Source organism: Leptopilina heterotoma, unplaced genomic scaffold (assembly GCF_015476425.1).
Source record: "Leptopilina heterotoma isolate Lh14 unplaced genomic scaffold, ASM1547642v1 Lhet_161, whole genome shotgun sequence".
In the NCBI taxonomy this organism is placed as follows: domain Eukaryota; kingdom Metazoa; phylum Arthropoda; class Insecta; order Hymenoptera; family Figitidae; genus Leptopilina; species Leptopilina heterotoma.
In genome coordinates this window covers 962,474-980,312 of record NW_025110876.1, presented here as the reverse complement: position 1 = coordinate 980,312, position 17,839 = coordinate 962,474, and the positions used below count along the sequence as shown (strand labels likewise).

The following is a 17,839-nucleotide window of genomic DNA, read 5'->3' as shown; positions in this document are numbered from 1 at the left end:
ATTTACGTTTTATTTTTTTTCTCAAAAACTACTGGCTGTCCCACGATAAAAATTTCAGGACAAGTTCAACACATTTATGGCTACAAATGGTAAAAAAATGATCAAAATTGAAGGTAGCATATTTTTTCGATGGCTTTTCAAAAAATTAAATTAATTTTTTAAACAAAAAATTTAAATAATTTTTTTAATTTTAATTTTTTAAATAAAAGTATATTTCAATACGAACAATTTAAGAGGTCATAAAATAAAATCCGTTAAGAAGAAGCAGAGATATATATTTTTCAAAAAAAAGTACAAAAAAATTAAAAATTCAATATGTCCGCCAATTTTTGAAATTTTTTAAAATCGCTTGGGGATTTTATTTACTACCACCAGAGGATATAATCTACCCAAGTTCAACCAAATCCCAAAACCTAATAAAATTTTTTGTGTTGAACTGACGTGGAATACACCAACTATAACTTTACCGAATTGTCACTTCTCATAATTATTATTATATCGAAATAGTATTTTCCAAATTTTTGTAATATCTAATAATTTTTTATACAAATTTTTTTATTGTATAATAACCAGTTTTTATAATTTTATTTTATTCGAATAATTATTTCGTACAATTTTTTTCTTACCGAAATTATATTTTAAATCATTTTTTTAATCGATTTTTTATTTTTCCAAATGATTCTTTTTCATAATTTTTATATTTCCTAATTCGTATTTTGCATAACATACATTTTTTCTAAGATTCAAATTCTCTAATTTATTGTTTTCCTAACCTATAAGTGTCATAATAAGAATTGCACCGAATAGTTATTTCATATCCGGTTTCGACTTTTCCCATCTCTGAAGAATATGGCGCCAAATTTGAAAAAGTTTTTTATTTTATTATATAAAAATTATTAATTATTACAAATATTGTTTAAAACAATTTCCCTAATGATATTTAGCGTAGTTAATTGGTTTAAACAATGTTTGTAATAATTAATAATTTTTAAATAATAAAATAATAAATTTTTTTCAAATTTGGCGCCATATTCTTCAGAGATGGGAAACGTCGAAACCGGATATTCTGTAGATGAAATAACTATTCGGTGCAATTCTTATTATGACATTTATAGGTTAGGAAAATAATAAATTAGAGAATATAAATCTTAGAAAAAATGTTTGTTATGTAAAATACGAATTAGGAAATATAAAAATTATGAAAAAGAATTATTCGGAAAAATGAATATTAGGAAAAATAAAAAATCGATTAAAAATAATTATTTAAAATATAATTTCGGTAAGAAAAAAATTATACGAAATAATTATTCGAATAAAATAAAATTATTAAAACTGGTTATTATACAATAAAAAAATTTGTATAAAAAGTTATTAGATATTACAAAAATTTTGAAAAATACTATTTCGATATAATAATAATTATGAGAAGTGACAATTCGGTAAAGTTATAGTTAGAAGAAATACAAGTTACAAAATGTAGTAATTATAAAGAAGAATGATTAGGAGTAAAGAAAATTATGAGTAATGTTAATTCGAAAAAGTTAAAATTATTTTGAAAAACATTTATAAGAAAAAAGTTTTATAACAAATGATATTTCGATAAAATAAAATTTAGAGACTTTAGAATTTAGAACATTTACACATATTAAAAAAATATTAGGAACAATAAATTTTTTAAGAATTGGTAATTCGGTAACTAATTGAATTATATTGAATAATAATTCGGGAATATAATTATTATAATTATTAACAAATCTATAAAATAATATTTATCAAAATTAACATTTCGAAAATAAAAATATTAGTGTAAATAAGAAATATAAAAAATAATAATTTTTAGAAATGATAATTCAGTTATTTGAAGATTATAAAAAATTTTGTTTCGCAGTATTAAACATTCTGTTAATTAGTCATTCAAAAAAATAATGTTTTTGACAATTATTCTTTCGATTAAAAGAAATTATAATTAATTCTTATGAGATAAAAAGATTTTCGATAAAATAAAGATTCGGAAAATAAAAATTGGAGACTTTTCATGCGCCTCTTCTCAGTTTAAAAAAATAATTTGTAGAAAGGAAATGTTAATTACTATTTAACAGTTTATTTTATTTAGAAAATTTATTAAATGAAAAGAGGAAGAGTTTGTCTAACTTAAATAGACATATAATTTTGATGATAATAAAATAAAAATTAGGAATAGTTTATCTGACTCCAGAGGCATTTACTACCTAATAGTAAAATTGTCAAAAAACTGCTTGTTACCTTATTTACTACGAATATACTAAAATTTACCTTCGTCTGACAAAAATTTACTTGTACTTCTGCGATTTTTGTCTGTATAAAAGGTACTTTTACTGATAAAAATTAAATTGCAAAAATCAGGTAACTTTTGTCTGATATAAACAGATGGTTTATACTTATAGATAAATAGCAAAAAATATATAAATTTAATTGACTTAAACAAATTTTACTACTGATAATTAAATTAAAGAAAGAAACATAGGTCTGACTTTTAATACCGATAGCAGGCATCACAGTTGGTCCCCTTTTAAAAATTTTGTCCCCTTTTTCCCCTTTTTTGATGATTTGTCCCCTTTTTCCTCTTTTTCGGTGATTTGTCCCCTTTTTCCCTTTTTACTGATCAGAAATAAAATTTTTTAAAATATATTTCAATGTATGATCATAAAATTTATATTCAATTTTTGAATTATCAAAAATTTTAATGGAAAATCTTTAAAGGTAAATTTAAAAATGAAAATTAATGAAAATTATCTTCTAATTTTTTTAAATTCAATATTTTCAGTATTTTTAATTACATATTTCCAAAAATTCAAATAAATTAAAAATAATAATATTTTAGAATTATTTTTTACATTTTGGAGAAAACAATCATGTTCAAAATATTTAATTAAAATTTATCAAAAAGAAATTAATTAGTTTTTTTAAATTATACAAAAATTCTTTTTAGAAATTAAATTATTTTCAAAAAATTACATTAAAATATTTTTAAAAACTAATTATTACAATTGTTTTATAATAATTTTTTAATATTCAATTATTTTCAAACAATGTAAATAAAAATTTATGAAAATTTACTTTTTGGACTTATTAAAATTTTATAAAAATCATGGTCCTGATTTTAATAAAAATTCTTCATAAATTTGATGATTTTTAACAATATTTTTCAAAAATTCAATTATTTTTAAAAGATTTTACCAAATTTTAATTGTTTGGAAATTTTCCAAAATTGAAAAACTATTAACTTTTAAAGATTAGTTAAAAATGTTTTTAAAAAAATTAATTGTAAGAATTTCTTTATAATTTTTTGAAAACATTATATCTTAAGAAAAAATTATGGAAAGTTACAATTATTATAAAAAATTGAGTTTTTGTATTTTAATTGAATTTTAAAAAGAACTTTTGGAAAATTATTTAAATTAATTGATTCACAGATATGAAGTTTAGTTTAAAATTGTAGAAAATAATTGAATTCAGGAAGGATTATAATTGTAATTTTTAGAAATTATTAAAATTCGAATAAATTTTACTCATTTTCAGTAAACATTCATATTTTCCTCTAAAAAGAATTTTGATAGGGAAAATAATTTTAATGTCAGTAAATAGTCAGGGAAATTGATAAACTGAAACTTATTGTGACCACCTTGTATATTATATTAAAATTAAATCATTTAAAAAAAACTCTATACAAGTGATATGATAAAAAATTTGAGTTATATGTGCAAATTGTATAAACAAATAAATTTTTGTAGGTTTGAAATATTTTTTTTGAAAATTAATATTTGTCCTTTCCGAAAATTTTATTAATACAATTTCAAGTTTTTAAATGTTATAAATGATTATTTTTTTAAAGACTGCATTTCTTTGGATAAACTTTCTTAAATGGCTGTAACACTCTGATATAATAGAAAATTGTGTTTTCTTATTGTTTATGTGATGTAAATATTTAAAAATTATTTTAATATTAAAGTTATTTTCTACCAAAGAATCCAGAACTGTAAAAAATTTGAATGAATTTAACTCATTTTAATTTGTTTGGTATATTTTTTGTCCCCTTTTTGTCCCCTTTTTTAGGAAAAAAATTCCCCCTTTTCCCCTTTTTTGAGGATAAAAGGTAGTGTGATGCCTGCGATAGTGAAATTTTCAAAAACTGGATAAATTTGTCTGTCCTAAACTCCTAAACATATTTTACTGCTGCTACTGAAATTTTCAATAATTTAAATATTAAAAAAAAAAAGAAAAAAAAAAGAAAAAAAAAAGAAAAAAAAAAATATTCTTAAAAAAGAATTTGATAAAATAATTTTAAAAAAAAGTAAAACTGAACAAATGAATGACTTTACTCCCTGTCGTCAGCTATCAGAAAGCGACATTAAATTAAAGAAAGAAACATATGTCTGACTTTTAATACCGATAGTGAAATTTTCAAAAACTGGATAAATTTGTCTGTCCTAAACATATTTTACTGCTGCTTGTTATGTTTGAATTCGATTGTTTATAATTTAATTATTATTTATTAGAAAGATTTAATATTTTAATCGAATTCAGACTTAACTGTATTAAACAGAATTTTTTAATAGTTTTAAATCAATAAAACACTCAGTATTTAATAGTGAGAAATGAATGTTAAGTTTATTTTGAAAAAATACTGTTATTAAAAATTTAGGATCCCCCCTTTAAGTACGTTATCAGTTCAACGTCTCCGATTAGACGGTATTTAAGGTTTATGAAAGAATATTAAAAGATGGGTGGAAATAGGTTGTGAGACACAAATAATTACTCTAAAATATTAATGACATAATCTAGGTTATTTTATTTAAAACATAAGAATAAAGTAGCAATAGCAAGAAAAATACAGTAATAGTTACAATAAAATTATCCCTTGAAAATAATGTATATATGTATATATTCAGTACGTGTCATGAAAATTTATAAATGTAGAATTATTATATAGTTTACTCACCAATTGTAAATTGTAATTTACAATGAATTTATTTCTTTTTAGTACGAGAAAAATCTTTTTCTCCCTTTTTTATTATATAGGGTAATATCGACACTTATGGATGAAATCCCGTATTTAATTTCAATTATGCTCTTATCGATATTTTATACTTTTTACTTTTTATAAAAACGTAATTTCGTTTTCTTTGTTTTTCTTCTAATTAAATTTGTACTCTCTGATTGGTCTAAATCTGAGACAATATTCAAAAAATAATATTTGTAATGCTTAAAATTCGGGATCACCGTTGTTTGGATGTGTTTTTTAGGGAAGGAATAACTTGAAACAATAAATTAACATTATAAATATTTTAATTTATTATAATCAAAATTTAAAATAACTATTTTTGAATACATAAGCGGGGATAATGAGTTTTAAAAATACTTTTGTGCGCGCTGAGTAATCATTGCCGAGATGTAGTGAGTTCGGCGTTTACTCGTATTCTAACCGATGTAGTTCCAACATAACTGAATCTAGCCTAAGAGCATTGCAATTGTCAGGTACATTTGGCAACATCTAATTTTGAAAAATAAGGTAAAATCTGGCAACTGTGGAATTTTTGGAAAAGGATGGTTGTGCAAAAAAAAGGTTTATTGGTACAGGTATAAAACTAGTGGAGGAGTACAAGCGGGTGGCCAGAGTTACCGTCATAAAAAACAATATAAACCCTTGATAGGTAGAGGTACACATGTCGGTTGTCACTTTATTGCAAGGTAAGCCTAAATACAATAGAAAACAGATGTAGTAATGTCTTGACAGAAAAAATGGTAAAACCTAAACTTTCTCACTACCTGACATTGATGTATTTTTGCTTTAGAAATAGTTTTTCACCTTCTTAGTGAGTCTGAGACAAAATTAAAATAATTTTAAAATACATTTATTTTTAACATTAAATTTTGTTACTCCGTAACATGCCGGCCCCCTTGAACTATAGTAGTTCAAAATTAAAAAATGTATTAAACTATTACAAACTATTTGTTATTACTCCTAACATTGAAAATACAATTGTATGAGTTACTTCTGTTCAAAAACTAAGTTCAGTACTAAAATGAATTCTAAACTAATTGCTAACAGTTACTCATTTATAGGAAGTGGGTACAATTTTTTCAAGGCTCTTTTGTAAGTTCCGGTAAGTGTACGGACTGTCACAACGCGAACAATTTTATCTGGCCCGGGATGTGTAGCTACAATTCTGCCAAGAGCCCATTTCATTGGTGGTAAATTATCGTCCTTAATTACCACTAAAGTTCCTTCTTGAATGTTTTCTTGATTTGTTGCCGACTGCCACTTGCTTCTGGAAATCATTTCGTGCAGGTACTCCCGATGCCAACGGTTCCAAAAATGTTGTCGCATTTGTTGGATAATTTGCCAACAATTTAAACGTCCTATTGGAACATCTCGTAAGTCTTCTTCCGGTAAGCATTTCATTGAATTACCAATAAGGAAGTGACCAGGAGTTAAAGGATTTAAATCGTTTGGATCAGAGGATAGTGTTGTTATCGGGCGTGAATTAAGAATTGCTTCAATTTCGACAACGTATGTGTGCAATTGTTCATATGATAAAAGAGTATTACCTACAATTCGCGTCAAGTGAAATTTAAATGATTTTACCGCGGCTTCCCATAGACCCCCGAAATGAGGAGCTCTAGGTGGAATGAAATGCCAACTAATCCCGTTATTTAAAATGTAATTTTGAGTTGACTCATTTTTAATTGTGGAATCGATTTGTTGGAACATCTCTTTTAATTCTTTATTAGCACCTACAAAATTAGTTCCGTTGTCAGAATGCATTGAGCTTGGTATTCCTCGTCGACCGATAAAACGTTTTAAACATGCAATAAAAGCTTCTGTCGATAAATCATTTGCTAATTCTAAATGAACAGCTTTAGTAGCAAAACATACAAAAATCGCAACGTAAGTCTTGACCTTTGTTCGATTTCTAAGTCGAAATTCCTTAACATAGAAAGGACCACAAAAATCAACCCCAGAATGAAAAAATGGTTTTGACATTGACACTCGATTTTTCGGCAATGATCCCATTAAATAATTTATTTCACGAGGTTTCGCTCGAAAACACGTTACGCATTTCCTTATAACGTGACGCGTTGCATTCTTACCGTCAATCGGCCAATAGGATTCTCGAATTCCGCAAAGAGTAGCGTTTACTCCTGCATGCATTCTTATTTTGTGTTCATTTTGAATAATTAATTTAGTAATGGGATGTCCCTTTGGTAGTACTGCAGGGTGTTTTTGTGAATTAGAAATCTTTGCATTATTTATTCTACCTCCCACTTTAATTAGACCGTTTTCTACAAATGGATCAAGATGAAAAAGTGGACTTTTTTGATCAACGTTTTGATTTTTTGTCAATGAATTTAGTTCCTGAGAAAACGATTCTAATTGAGTTAATTTTATTATTGTTAAAATTGCTTCTCTGAGTTCTTGCATTTTCAGAAAACCCGTTTCGCGATTTTTAGAATCCTTAGTTTTACAGGAATTACCAAAACGTTTGCAATATGCAATAATGCGTGTTAATTTGTTTATATCGCTGTACCTTTTTAAAATATCACTACCAAATTGTGTGATTTTTAAAATCGAAAGTGTTTGAGTTTTACGCATTTCGGGAACGTCAATACGTTGTAATTCGAATTTTGGCCACATTTCTTCGTTTTCACAAATCCATGAAGGGCCATTTCTCCATGCAATGTTTTCTAGAAAGAGTGGAACTTCTTGACCGCGAGAAATAAAATCAGCGGGATTGTCTTGAGTAGGAACGTGTTTCCACTCGCTTGGTTTTGTCATCATTTGTATCTCAGCTACTCGATTAGCTACAAATGTGGCTAATTTGTAGGGCGGTGTATTGACCCAGTTTAAAACGATACTTGAATCAGTCCAAAAAAACCTCTCTTTAATTTTTATGGGCAACGCGATATCTGTGGCAGCCACAAGTTTAGCAAGTAACACAGCTGAACATAATTCGAGTCTTGGAATAGTGATAGTCTTTAGAGGTGCAACTCGTGATTTTGCACATATAAGATGAGAATGATGAATTCCCTGATTATCAGTCGATCTGAGGTACAAACAAGCGCCATACGCCTTCTCACTAGCGTCACAAAATCCGTGCAATTGAATATCAACAGGATTCTCAACGCTAAAAAATCTGGGGAATTTTACTTTGTTGAGAAGAGACAATTGATTTTTGTATTTTTCCCAATACTCTTGAACATCGGGTGGAACCGGATCGTCCCAATTTAATTGTGTTTTCCACAACTGTTGGATAAGAATTTTACCTGTGATAACGACCGGACCTAACAAATTTAGTGGATCGAATAATTGAGAACATTGTGATAAAATTACTCGCTTAGTAATTTTGTCTTCGACATTACCTTGATTTACGGTATATGAAATTGTATCTGATTTAGGGTCCCAAATTAAACCTAACGTTTTAATTGTACCGGACAGGTCTAATGACATGTAGTTATCAGTCGGCTCCTTTGATAAGCCACTGCATAATTCGGGATGATTTGAAGCCCATTTTCTCAATGGAAAACCACCTTTTTGTAACAAATCATTTAAATCTTTACGAATTTGATGAGCTTCATCAAGAGTTTTTGCACCTGTTAAGCAATCATCGACGTAAAAGTCTTCCTTCAAAATTTCGCAAGCAAGTGGAAAGTTATCTTTCTCGTCTTCAGCGAGTTGATGAAGTGTACGAATTGCGAGAAACGGGGCGCAAGAGGTCCCAAAAGTCACAGTGTTAAGAGAAAAGATTTTAACAGGTTCTTCAGGCGAAATTCGCCATAAAATTTTTTGATATAACCTATCCTGTTCTGCGACCTGAATCTGACGATACATTTGTTGAATGTCTGCGGTTAACACATATGGATGTGAACGAAATCGTGTAACAATTGTCGCTATTTCTCGTTGAAGCGTTGTCCCTACTAAAAAGGTGTCGTTTAAAGATATACCGGAGGATGTTTTCGCCGAGCCATCGTAAACTACTCGAGTTCTCGTAGTGATACTATCTTCCTTTATCACTGCATGGTGGGGGAGAAAATATCCCGGTTTTAGCGAATCTTCTAAATTCAAAGGAGACATGTGTCCTGCATCTAGATAACCTTGAATACATTCAGAGTATTCTTTTTTTTAGTTTGGATTTTTTTCAAGTTTTCTTTCAATCGCATAGAACCTTTGAAAAGCTAAATCTCTTGAATTTCCTAATAACTCTTTTTTTTCATTAAAAGGTAAACTAACTTCATATTTACCAGAAACAGTACGCTTCGTTGTTTTGACATAATGTTGTTCTGCAGCTTCTTCGCTGGCAGACAAAAATTTCTTTTTACTATCTTCACCTAATTCCCATAAAATAGGAAGTTCCTGAAATTTAATAAGATTACAAGTTACTTCATTCTTTAACGTTGAATGAGATTGCGAATGAATTTTGTCGTCAACGTATCTTCCCGAAAGAATCCAACCTAAGTTTGTCTCTTGAAATACAGCTGATTGACCCGGTATACGCATTTGTCCATTGCGCAACAAATGATAGAAATATTCCGCTCCAATTAAAATGTCGATTTCCGCGGGTTTGTCGAAATTCGGATCTGCCAAAATTAATGTTTCGGGAATTTCAATGGATGTATTATCAATCCGTCGAGCTGGCATTTTATCAGATATTTCTTGGAAAATGAGAAATTTCAACATCAAGTTCGAGTTATCATAACGAGACTTGATTTGAGTTGAAACTGAATGAGAGATATTAGATTGAAGATTTTCTACCCCTTTTAATTTCATGTTTATGCTGCTTTTAGGAAGTCCTAAATCTTCTGCTAATTTTTTTGTCATTGCATTGCACTGAGAACAGGAATCGAGAAGAGCTCTACAAGTTCGATATTTTCCTTTAACATCTAGAATATCAACCAAAGCTGTACCTAAAATAATCTGAGAAGAATCCATACCCTGAAGTTTAACGAGAGTTGTTGAGGAGGACGAACTTGCTTCGTCATCCTTCTTGTCCCTTTCGAAATGCAACAATGTGTGATGGCGACGATCACATTTAAAACAATTTCTTTTACGACAATCAATCGTTTTATGGTTTGGATAAAAACAATTGTGACAAATTGAAGATTTTTTAACAATTTCATATCTCTCTTGAGGAGACATATTTCGAAATTGTTGGCAAGAATAAAGCATGTGTGGTTGAGAACATAATTGACATGATTGTTTTGTCTTTTCCTTAGTTACCTCTACTGTATTTGTCAAACATGTTGAATGTTTTGATGCAGGATTTTTCGGCAGAGGCCTTGCGACACTTATTTTGGATTGAGTATGTGTAGTTTCAATTAATGCACGCTGTTCGAGGAAATCGGTCATTTTCTTAAGGGTGGGAAGTTGAGTACTACCAACAGATTCTTCCCATTTTTCTCGCGTATAATTGTTAAGTTTTGATCGTAAAATGTGAATAAGTAGAGTGTCCCAATGGTCCACTGGCAATTCGAGAGCCCTAAGTGATCGATAACGCTTTTGAAATTGATCTAATAGTGATCTGATTGAGAATTCCTTTGATACACTAGGAATTTCAAACAATTCGTGCACGTGACGTTCTACAATAAATTTTCTATTGTCGAAACGTTCCTTTAATAAATTCCACGCAACGTCATAATTGGCGGCCGTGGTTTCGAGCGAAGATATAACTTCTGCGGCATCATCATGTAAACACGCTTTTAAATAATAGAATTTTTGAATCGTGGAAATCGAAGGGTTATCGTGACACATAGACTTAAACGCGTCATGAAATGCAAGCCATGTGTCAAAACTTCCGCGAAAAACTGGAGTTTGAATTCTTGGTAATTCAAATCGAGCATTTAAGTGTAACGAGTTCAAATTTTGTGTATTTGATTGTGGAATATGATTTTGTAAATTATTATCGGAAACCACTTCTTCGTTCCGAGGATTGATTTGCCTTGAACTCGACGCATGATTAGACAACTCTTCAACGCGTTCTGACAAAGGAAGAGATTGAATGGTACTATGTTGTAAGTTACCGTGTAATTTTAAAAATTTCTTTAATAAACCGCTAATTTTATGGAATCTGTTTTCGAAGGATGTGCGTTCAGTATATTGAGCTTCTAAATCGACTTCATCGGTATAATCTTCGATTTTTGTCTGAACAGTTTCAAATCGATCCCACAATGTCAAATGATTTTCGTATCGAACTTCTAAATTAAGAGCATCAAGATCCGGTTGTTCATGAATTGATAAAAGAATGTTTTCAGATGCGGTGAGAGCTCGCTTAATGTTACCCCTTTCCTTTCTCAAAGGTTTCAGTAATTCTTCCGACATTGTTAGATATTACTCTTTAAATTGCAACACAAAATCTAATTATCAAAAAATTGAAGCAAAAGGTAAAGATCATGAGGAAAGTGTAATTGAATGGAGGTAATTCTATGACTTACATTGATTAGCCTTGTTGAATGGAACTCCCACAGTTGATGACAGCGATCTTGATTGTTGAGGCAGATGAATCTCGAACGAAGATTGTGATGTTGAAACAAAGTCTTGATTATTACAATGCACATCAATGGTCACTTGACGTTAAAAAAGTCTGACGGATTCACAACATATGATTTGGAGAAAAATGTCTTTATTTTCTCCACACCGACAATAGAAATGTTTATAAAAACTTAGTCCTTTTGATTATTTTAAGGAAATAACTAGATAAAAAGTATATTCCTTTTGAAACTAACGATAAAAAATCAGTTTCGTAAAGCGCGATTTTAATCACCCTTCTACATTCAGACTGCACCCAACTTAATTTCACTTAATGATCTGAACCTTTTCACGAACACAAGGCACTGCAACGTTGAAATGATACAGTTTTTAGTTTGTCGATTCAACTTAGGTTCACAGAATGAAAAAATGTGAATTATGGGGCTAGTTATTTATTTTTTTTTAAAATATTATTCCTTCCTTGAAATATGAAAAGTCACTGGATTTTGTCACCACTACGTTTTTGATGAAATATCCGGCTCGAAGGACCATTAATTATGTTTGGATGTGTTTTTTAGGGAAGGAATAACTTGAAACAATAAATTAACATTATAAATATTTTAATTTATTATAATCAAAATTTAAAATAACTATTTTTGAATACATAAGCGGGGATAATGAGTTTTAAAAATACTTTTGTGCGCGCTGAGTAATCATTGCCGAGATGTAGTGAGTTCGGCGTTTACTCGTATTCTAACCGATGTAGTTCCAACATAACTGAATCTAGCCTAAGAGCATTGCAATTGTCAGGTACATTTGGCAACATCTAATTTTGAAAAATAAGGTAAAATCTGGCAACTGTGGAATTTTTGGAAAAGGATGGTTGTGCAAAAAAAAGGTTTATTGGTACAGGTATAAAACTAGTGGAGGAGTACAAGCGGGCGGCCAGAGTTACCGTCATAAAAAACAATATAAACCCTTGATAGGTAGAGGTACACATGTCGGTTGTCACTTTATTGCAAGGTAAGCCTAAATACAATAGAAAACAGATGTAGTAATGTCTTGACAGAAAAAATGGTAAAACCTAAACTTTCTCACTACCTGACATTGATGTATTTTTGCTTTAGAAATAGTTTTTCACCTTCTTAGTGAGTCTGAGACAAAATTAAAATAATTTTAAAATACATTTATTTTTAACATTAAATTTTGTTACTCCGTAACAACCGTATTTAAACATTTATCTTATTTTCTAAATAAATTCCAGAATTTAAAGAGACTGAAAGTAAAAGGTCTTAGATCTCAAATACAAGGCTTGAATTTCAATATCTTGTATTCGTTTTTCTCATATATTATAACATTAACTGAACTTCACTTTGAGATTTAAATTAAATCACTCAGAAAAACACTATAGTTTAGAACTAAATAAATTTTACTTTCTTTTTTCTATTATTTCAACTCACTCTTTTAAATATTCACTTTTTTATGTTTTACTTCTTTACTTGTTTTTTTGTATATTTTGATATATTCTTTTATTTGATTCCTTTTTTAATTAATATTCTTGTTAAATAACAATATCAGATTTCTATAAATCTATCTTTTATTAAGAAAACACTCACTTCAATATTTGAATTTCAACCCTTGTTTTTGGGGATAAGAAAAATAATCTACTTCCGCCTTTTGCGGGAAAAGAAAAAATAAGGATATAGTAAACGTCCGCTCTGCGGGAAATACTCAATAAAACTCCTCGATTAATTTCAAAAGGAAATCGTTCACACCCTGGAAATTGACTCAATTTTTATAGGTGGGAGAAACTTATGCACACGGCCCGCCAATACTTTATTGTTACTAAGGAAGCTTTTTGCAAGCTTGCAAATTCCTTGGTAAATGGCGTGATAGAGTTTGTTGTTCTCTATTGGATTTTGCGCGTGTGTAATATGTATTCTCCTTTGTTAGTAATTTTTATAAGTGCTTTGAAGAGTCTTTGTGTGGGTGACTACTTTTGCAGAATTGACAAATTCCCGAGACGGTCGCTACATCTCCTTAAATGATTTCTTTTCATATTCTAAATTATTGAGACGATAATTAGTAATTCCAAATAATAAAAAATATAAAATAACTATTTCTTTTAATGGACTTTCTCTATGATTTGTAATAACAAATTGATGGGTAATATATATATATATATATATATATCCTTAGCATTTATTTAATGCTTGTTTAGTGTAAGGTGTACTTAATTTTAATTAACAAGTTTACCCATTTTAGATTCTATATAATCTTAATAAAATTTTTAAAAAATATTTTAAAAATTAAAATAGTTACGTTTCGAACGTAACACTGCTACTGAAATTTTCAATAATTTAAATATTTTTGGCTTTCTTAAAAAAGAATTTGATAAAATAATTTTAAAAAATAGTAAAACTGAACAAATGAATGACTTTACTCCCTGTCGTCAGCTATCAGAAAGCGACATTTTTGTGCATGTGGGATAAAAATAAAATTTTGAAATCAATAGAAAAAGTTTGCCTGACAAATAAAACTTTTACTAGCTATATTCTACAATTTACAAAAAACGTTATAAACTTTTCTGACTAAAACAGATTTTACCACTGATATTAAGGATGAACGTGCGCGACTTTCCCTGACAAAAATTTAAACCTTAAAATGAGATTTTTCATATGGAATGTATTCATACTTTAGAAAAAAACTTTTTTTTGTTACTGTCACACACACTAGAAAAATTTTATATTCATTGAAAAACAAATTTAAAGCTATGAAAAAATGAGGGACTAACTCTGCTGGGGCTCTGCTGGTTTCGTGAAAAATTCTGGGAAAATTCAAATATTTTATATTCATATATAAACTAATACTATGTTATAACCCGTGCAGAAATCGCCACTTTTGTTCCCGATTACCGCCCTGGCCCCGGTCGGGTTTTCATGATCTGGCCCCGACTTCGTGGCCCCGACCAGGACCAGGCCGGGTTTGCCCAAGGATCTACAAACAGCGCACAATGGGATTTTTTTTACAATTTACTGTTCAAAACTGTCTACAGCCTACAATTCTTAACCGGTTTCAGTATTCTTTATTTTAAATTAAAGGCGAATAAATTCTTAAGACATCCCTTAAGGTCAATTTTTTAGTTCTTAATTGTTTATAATTTTTATTTTCAATCAAAGTTAACAAATTAATACAATTTTTCAAAAAAGGAGGCTTATTTTCTTATTCTGTTGCTGCATATGATCTGAATCAGTTCAAATTAATACAATATGACCACCACACAATTAATAAAACAGAAAGTAATTTATATCAATTGTTACAAACAATATTAATTAACAAATAGTTAACTTTGATTTCTTTCCACTAAAAAATGTTTTTTTCACCTTTTCTTTTTAATTTAAGTTCATTTAAAGAATATTTGTCCTTTTTGATTATAAAATAACTTATTTAAATTGTTATAAACAATATTAATTAACAAATAGTTAACATTGATTCCTATTCCACTAAAAATTTTTTTTCACATTTTCTTTTTAATTTAAGGCTATTTAAAGAATATTTGTCCTTTTTGATTAAAAAATAACTTATTTAAATTGTTATAAACAATATATTAAATAACAAATAGTTATGTAACTTATGTTCCTGTTTACCAAAAAAAATTTTTTTCACGTCTACTTTTTAATTTAAGTTCATTTTAAAAATATATGTCCTTTTTGTTTAAAAAATAACTTATTTAAATGGTTACAAATAATATTAATTAACAAATAGTTAATTTTTGTTTTTTTCCACCAAAAATTTTTTTTTCACGTTTACTTTTTTATTTAGATAATGTTAAAAGACCACGGATATATAATATTAAATATTTAAATAAGTTATATTATAAGCAAAAAAGACATATATTCTTTAAAAGAACCTAAGTAAAAAAGAAAATTTGTGACAAAAATTTTTCAGGATCATAAGTTAACTATTTGTTAATTAATATTGTTTATAACAATTTAAATAAGTTATTTTTTAATCATAAAGGAAAAATATTCTTCAAATGAACTAAAATTAAAAAGAAAATGTAAAAAAAATATTTTTTATTGGAGAGGAATCAAAGTTAACTATTTGTTAATTAATGTTGTTTATGACAATTGAAATATATTACTTTATGGGTTTTTAATTGTCTGCTGGTAATATTGGATTAATTTGAACTGATTTAGAGCATGTGCAGTAACGGAATAGGAAAATAATCGTCCGTTTTTAAAAAATTGTGTTAATTTGTTAACTTTGATTGAAATTTGAAAATAAAAATTATAAACAATTAAAAACTCCAAAATTGGCCTTGAGGGATGTCTTAAGAATTTATTCTCCTTTAATTTAAAACAATAGGACAAACGCACCAATTGTCGTGGGTGAACCGCATTTGTCGATGTTATCATGGTGATAACCAAAAATATTGCCTAAAATGTTAAATTTATTTGTGGTTATAATATTAACATATTATTTTTGACATTTATAACTCTTAAAAACTCTTAAATATTTTTCACACTTAAATTGAAATTCCATGTTTAAGGCAAAAAAATAAATTATTATTAATTAATAATTTTTAGTATTATTGTGAATTATTAATAATAAAAAATTTTTTATTATTTTAAAAAATAGTTAAATTATAAATAATAGAGAATAAATAATTAAATTAATAATTTTTACCATATTATTATGATAAACATATTAATTTATATATATATATATATATATATATAACATACATTTTTAATAATTTTTCTATAAATAAATATGATGCAATCAATTTATTATGATAACACTGTATATAACGGTCCCATGATTCAAAAGGAAGTTTAAGCGAGGTCGCTTCCAAGCTTGCGTGGCTATGCGGTATGTGTATTTTACTTGCGTCCTCGAGGTCTAGGGTTCTATCCCCCGTGCGTGCGATATTTTTCCGTCTTAGTTTTAAGTGTTTTGTTTATAATTCTCAATAATGTTACATAAAGTATAGGTTTAAATAATTATTAACAATAATAATAATAAATTAGGCATTAATTTAAATAAGATAGTCTGTCTAAATTAATGAAAGAAAATAAGAAAAATTTTTTTTTTTAAAAACTTAGTTCAATAAAAGCAATTCTAATAATTATTTACATTTTTAATGACACTCATAAAAGTTTATTTACTACAAAAATATTAATAATAATTATTAATATTGAAGTAAATACTCCCCATGCTTTAATAATCAAATAACGAGCTTTAATATAATAAAATGCAGTCAGTATTGGATTTCTACCTGGGTAGCGAAAAGATCGGGGGAAATCCCATGGCCCCGACCGGGTCCCGACAGGGCGGACAGATCGGGCAAAGTGCCATGGCCCCGGTCGGTTTTAGTGTTTCAACCAGGCCGGGGCCAGGTCGGGTTGCCAGATCGGGGCCCGGTTTTTCCCGATCTGGCCCCGGTCAAAATTTCTGCACGGGAACAGTTGTTTTATGATTAGTTGGTTAGAATTAGAATATTCTTTATTAATGCAGAAAAATGTCAATGCATGTAATTTATCGTTATGTCGAATATTCGTCATTCAAGTTAGCTTAGTTCAACTTCAAGTTGAACTACCCCGAACATTCGAATGTCGAATATTCGACATTCGAACAAATTAGTAATTTAAAGTTAATAATTACTAATTTTAAAAAGTAATAATTAGGTACTAATTATAGGGGTCATCCAAAAAATACATAACGTTTTTGAAAAAAGGGAGGGGGGTCAAACTATCTGTTAGTGTCAGTAGAAAAATTAGGACTCAAACATCAAACAGTTCGTTTCAAAATGGGATGGGTGATTAAAATTTCCAAAAAAAGGGTTTCGTATTTTTTGAATAGCCCCCAATTTAAAAAACTGATTTTTATAAACTAGCAAATAGAAAGTTTTCTTATAATATTTAAATCTAGAAGAAAAATTTCAAATTATTTTGCGTTACGGTCAAGTTGAAGAAAAGAAAATTCTAAAAAGTCGTCATTAAGAAAAAAATACTTACAGAGTATCCTGTTCCAGCAGAGAGACATGCATGTCCTGTGAGTGTGGCGATAGTGAAAATATGTGGATTCACAGAACAGAGCGCCATTTCTTTAATGTGACACAGAGCATCAGCCATTGCCATTCGTCCTTCAGCGTCAGTATTCCCAATGCGGACTCTCATGCCCGACTTGGCGGTAATCACTTCGTCAGAGACATAGCAATTTTCCCCGACGCTATTTCTTACAACGCACAGTACTGCAACGACCTTTACCGTTGGTGGTTGTAACAAGTTTACGATCTACAAAAATAAAACAACTAAAAAAATACCTTCCTCAATG

At 28.6% G+C, this 17,839-nt stretch overlaps 1 protein-coding gene across 1 annotated transcript in view; it reads right to left on the bottom strand.

Moving 5' to 3' along the window:
- LOC122498899 (putative aminopeptidase W07G4.4) overlaps positions 1 to 17,839 on the bottom strand; it is an 88,172-nt gene that overhangs the window by 11,461 nt on the left and 58,872 nt on the right. Inside the window, exon 7 of the mRNA XM_043606894.1 lies at positions 17,521 to 17,799. Within this exon, the coding sequence (XP_043462829.1) occupies positions 17,521 to 17,799 (279 nt within the window). The remainder of the gene's footprint in view (positions 1 to 17,520; positions 17,800 to 17,839) is intronic.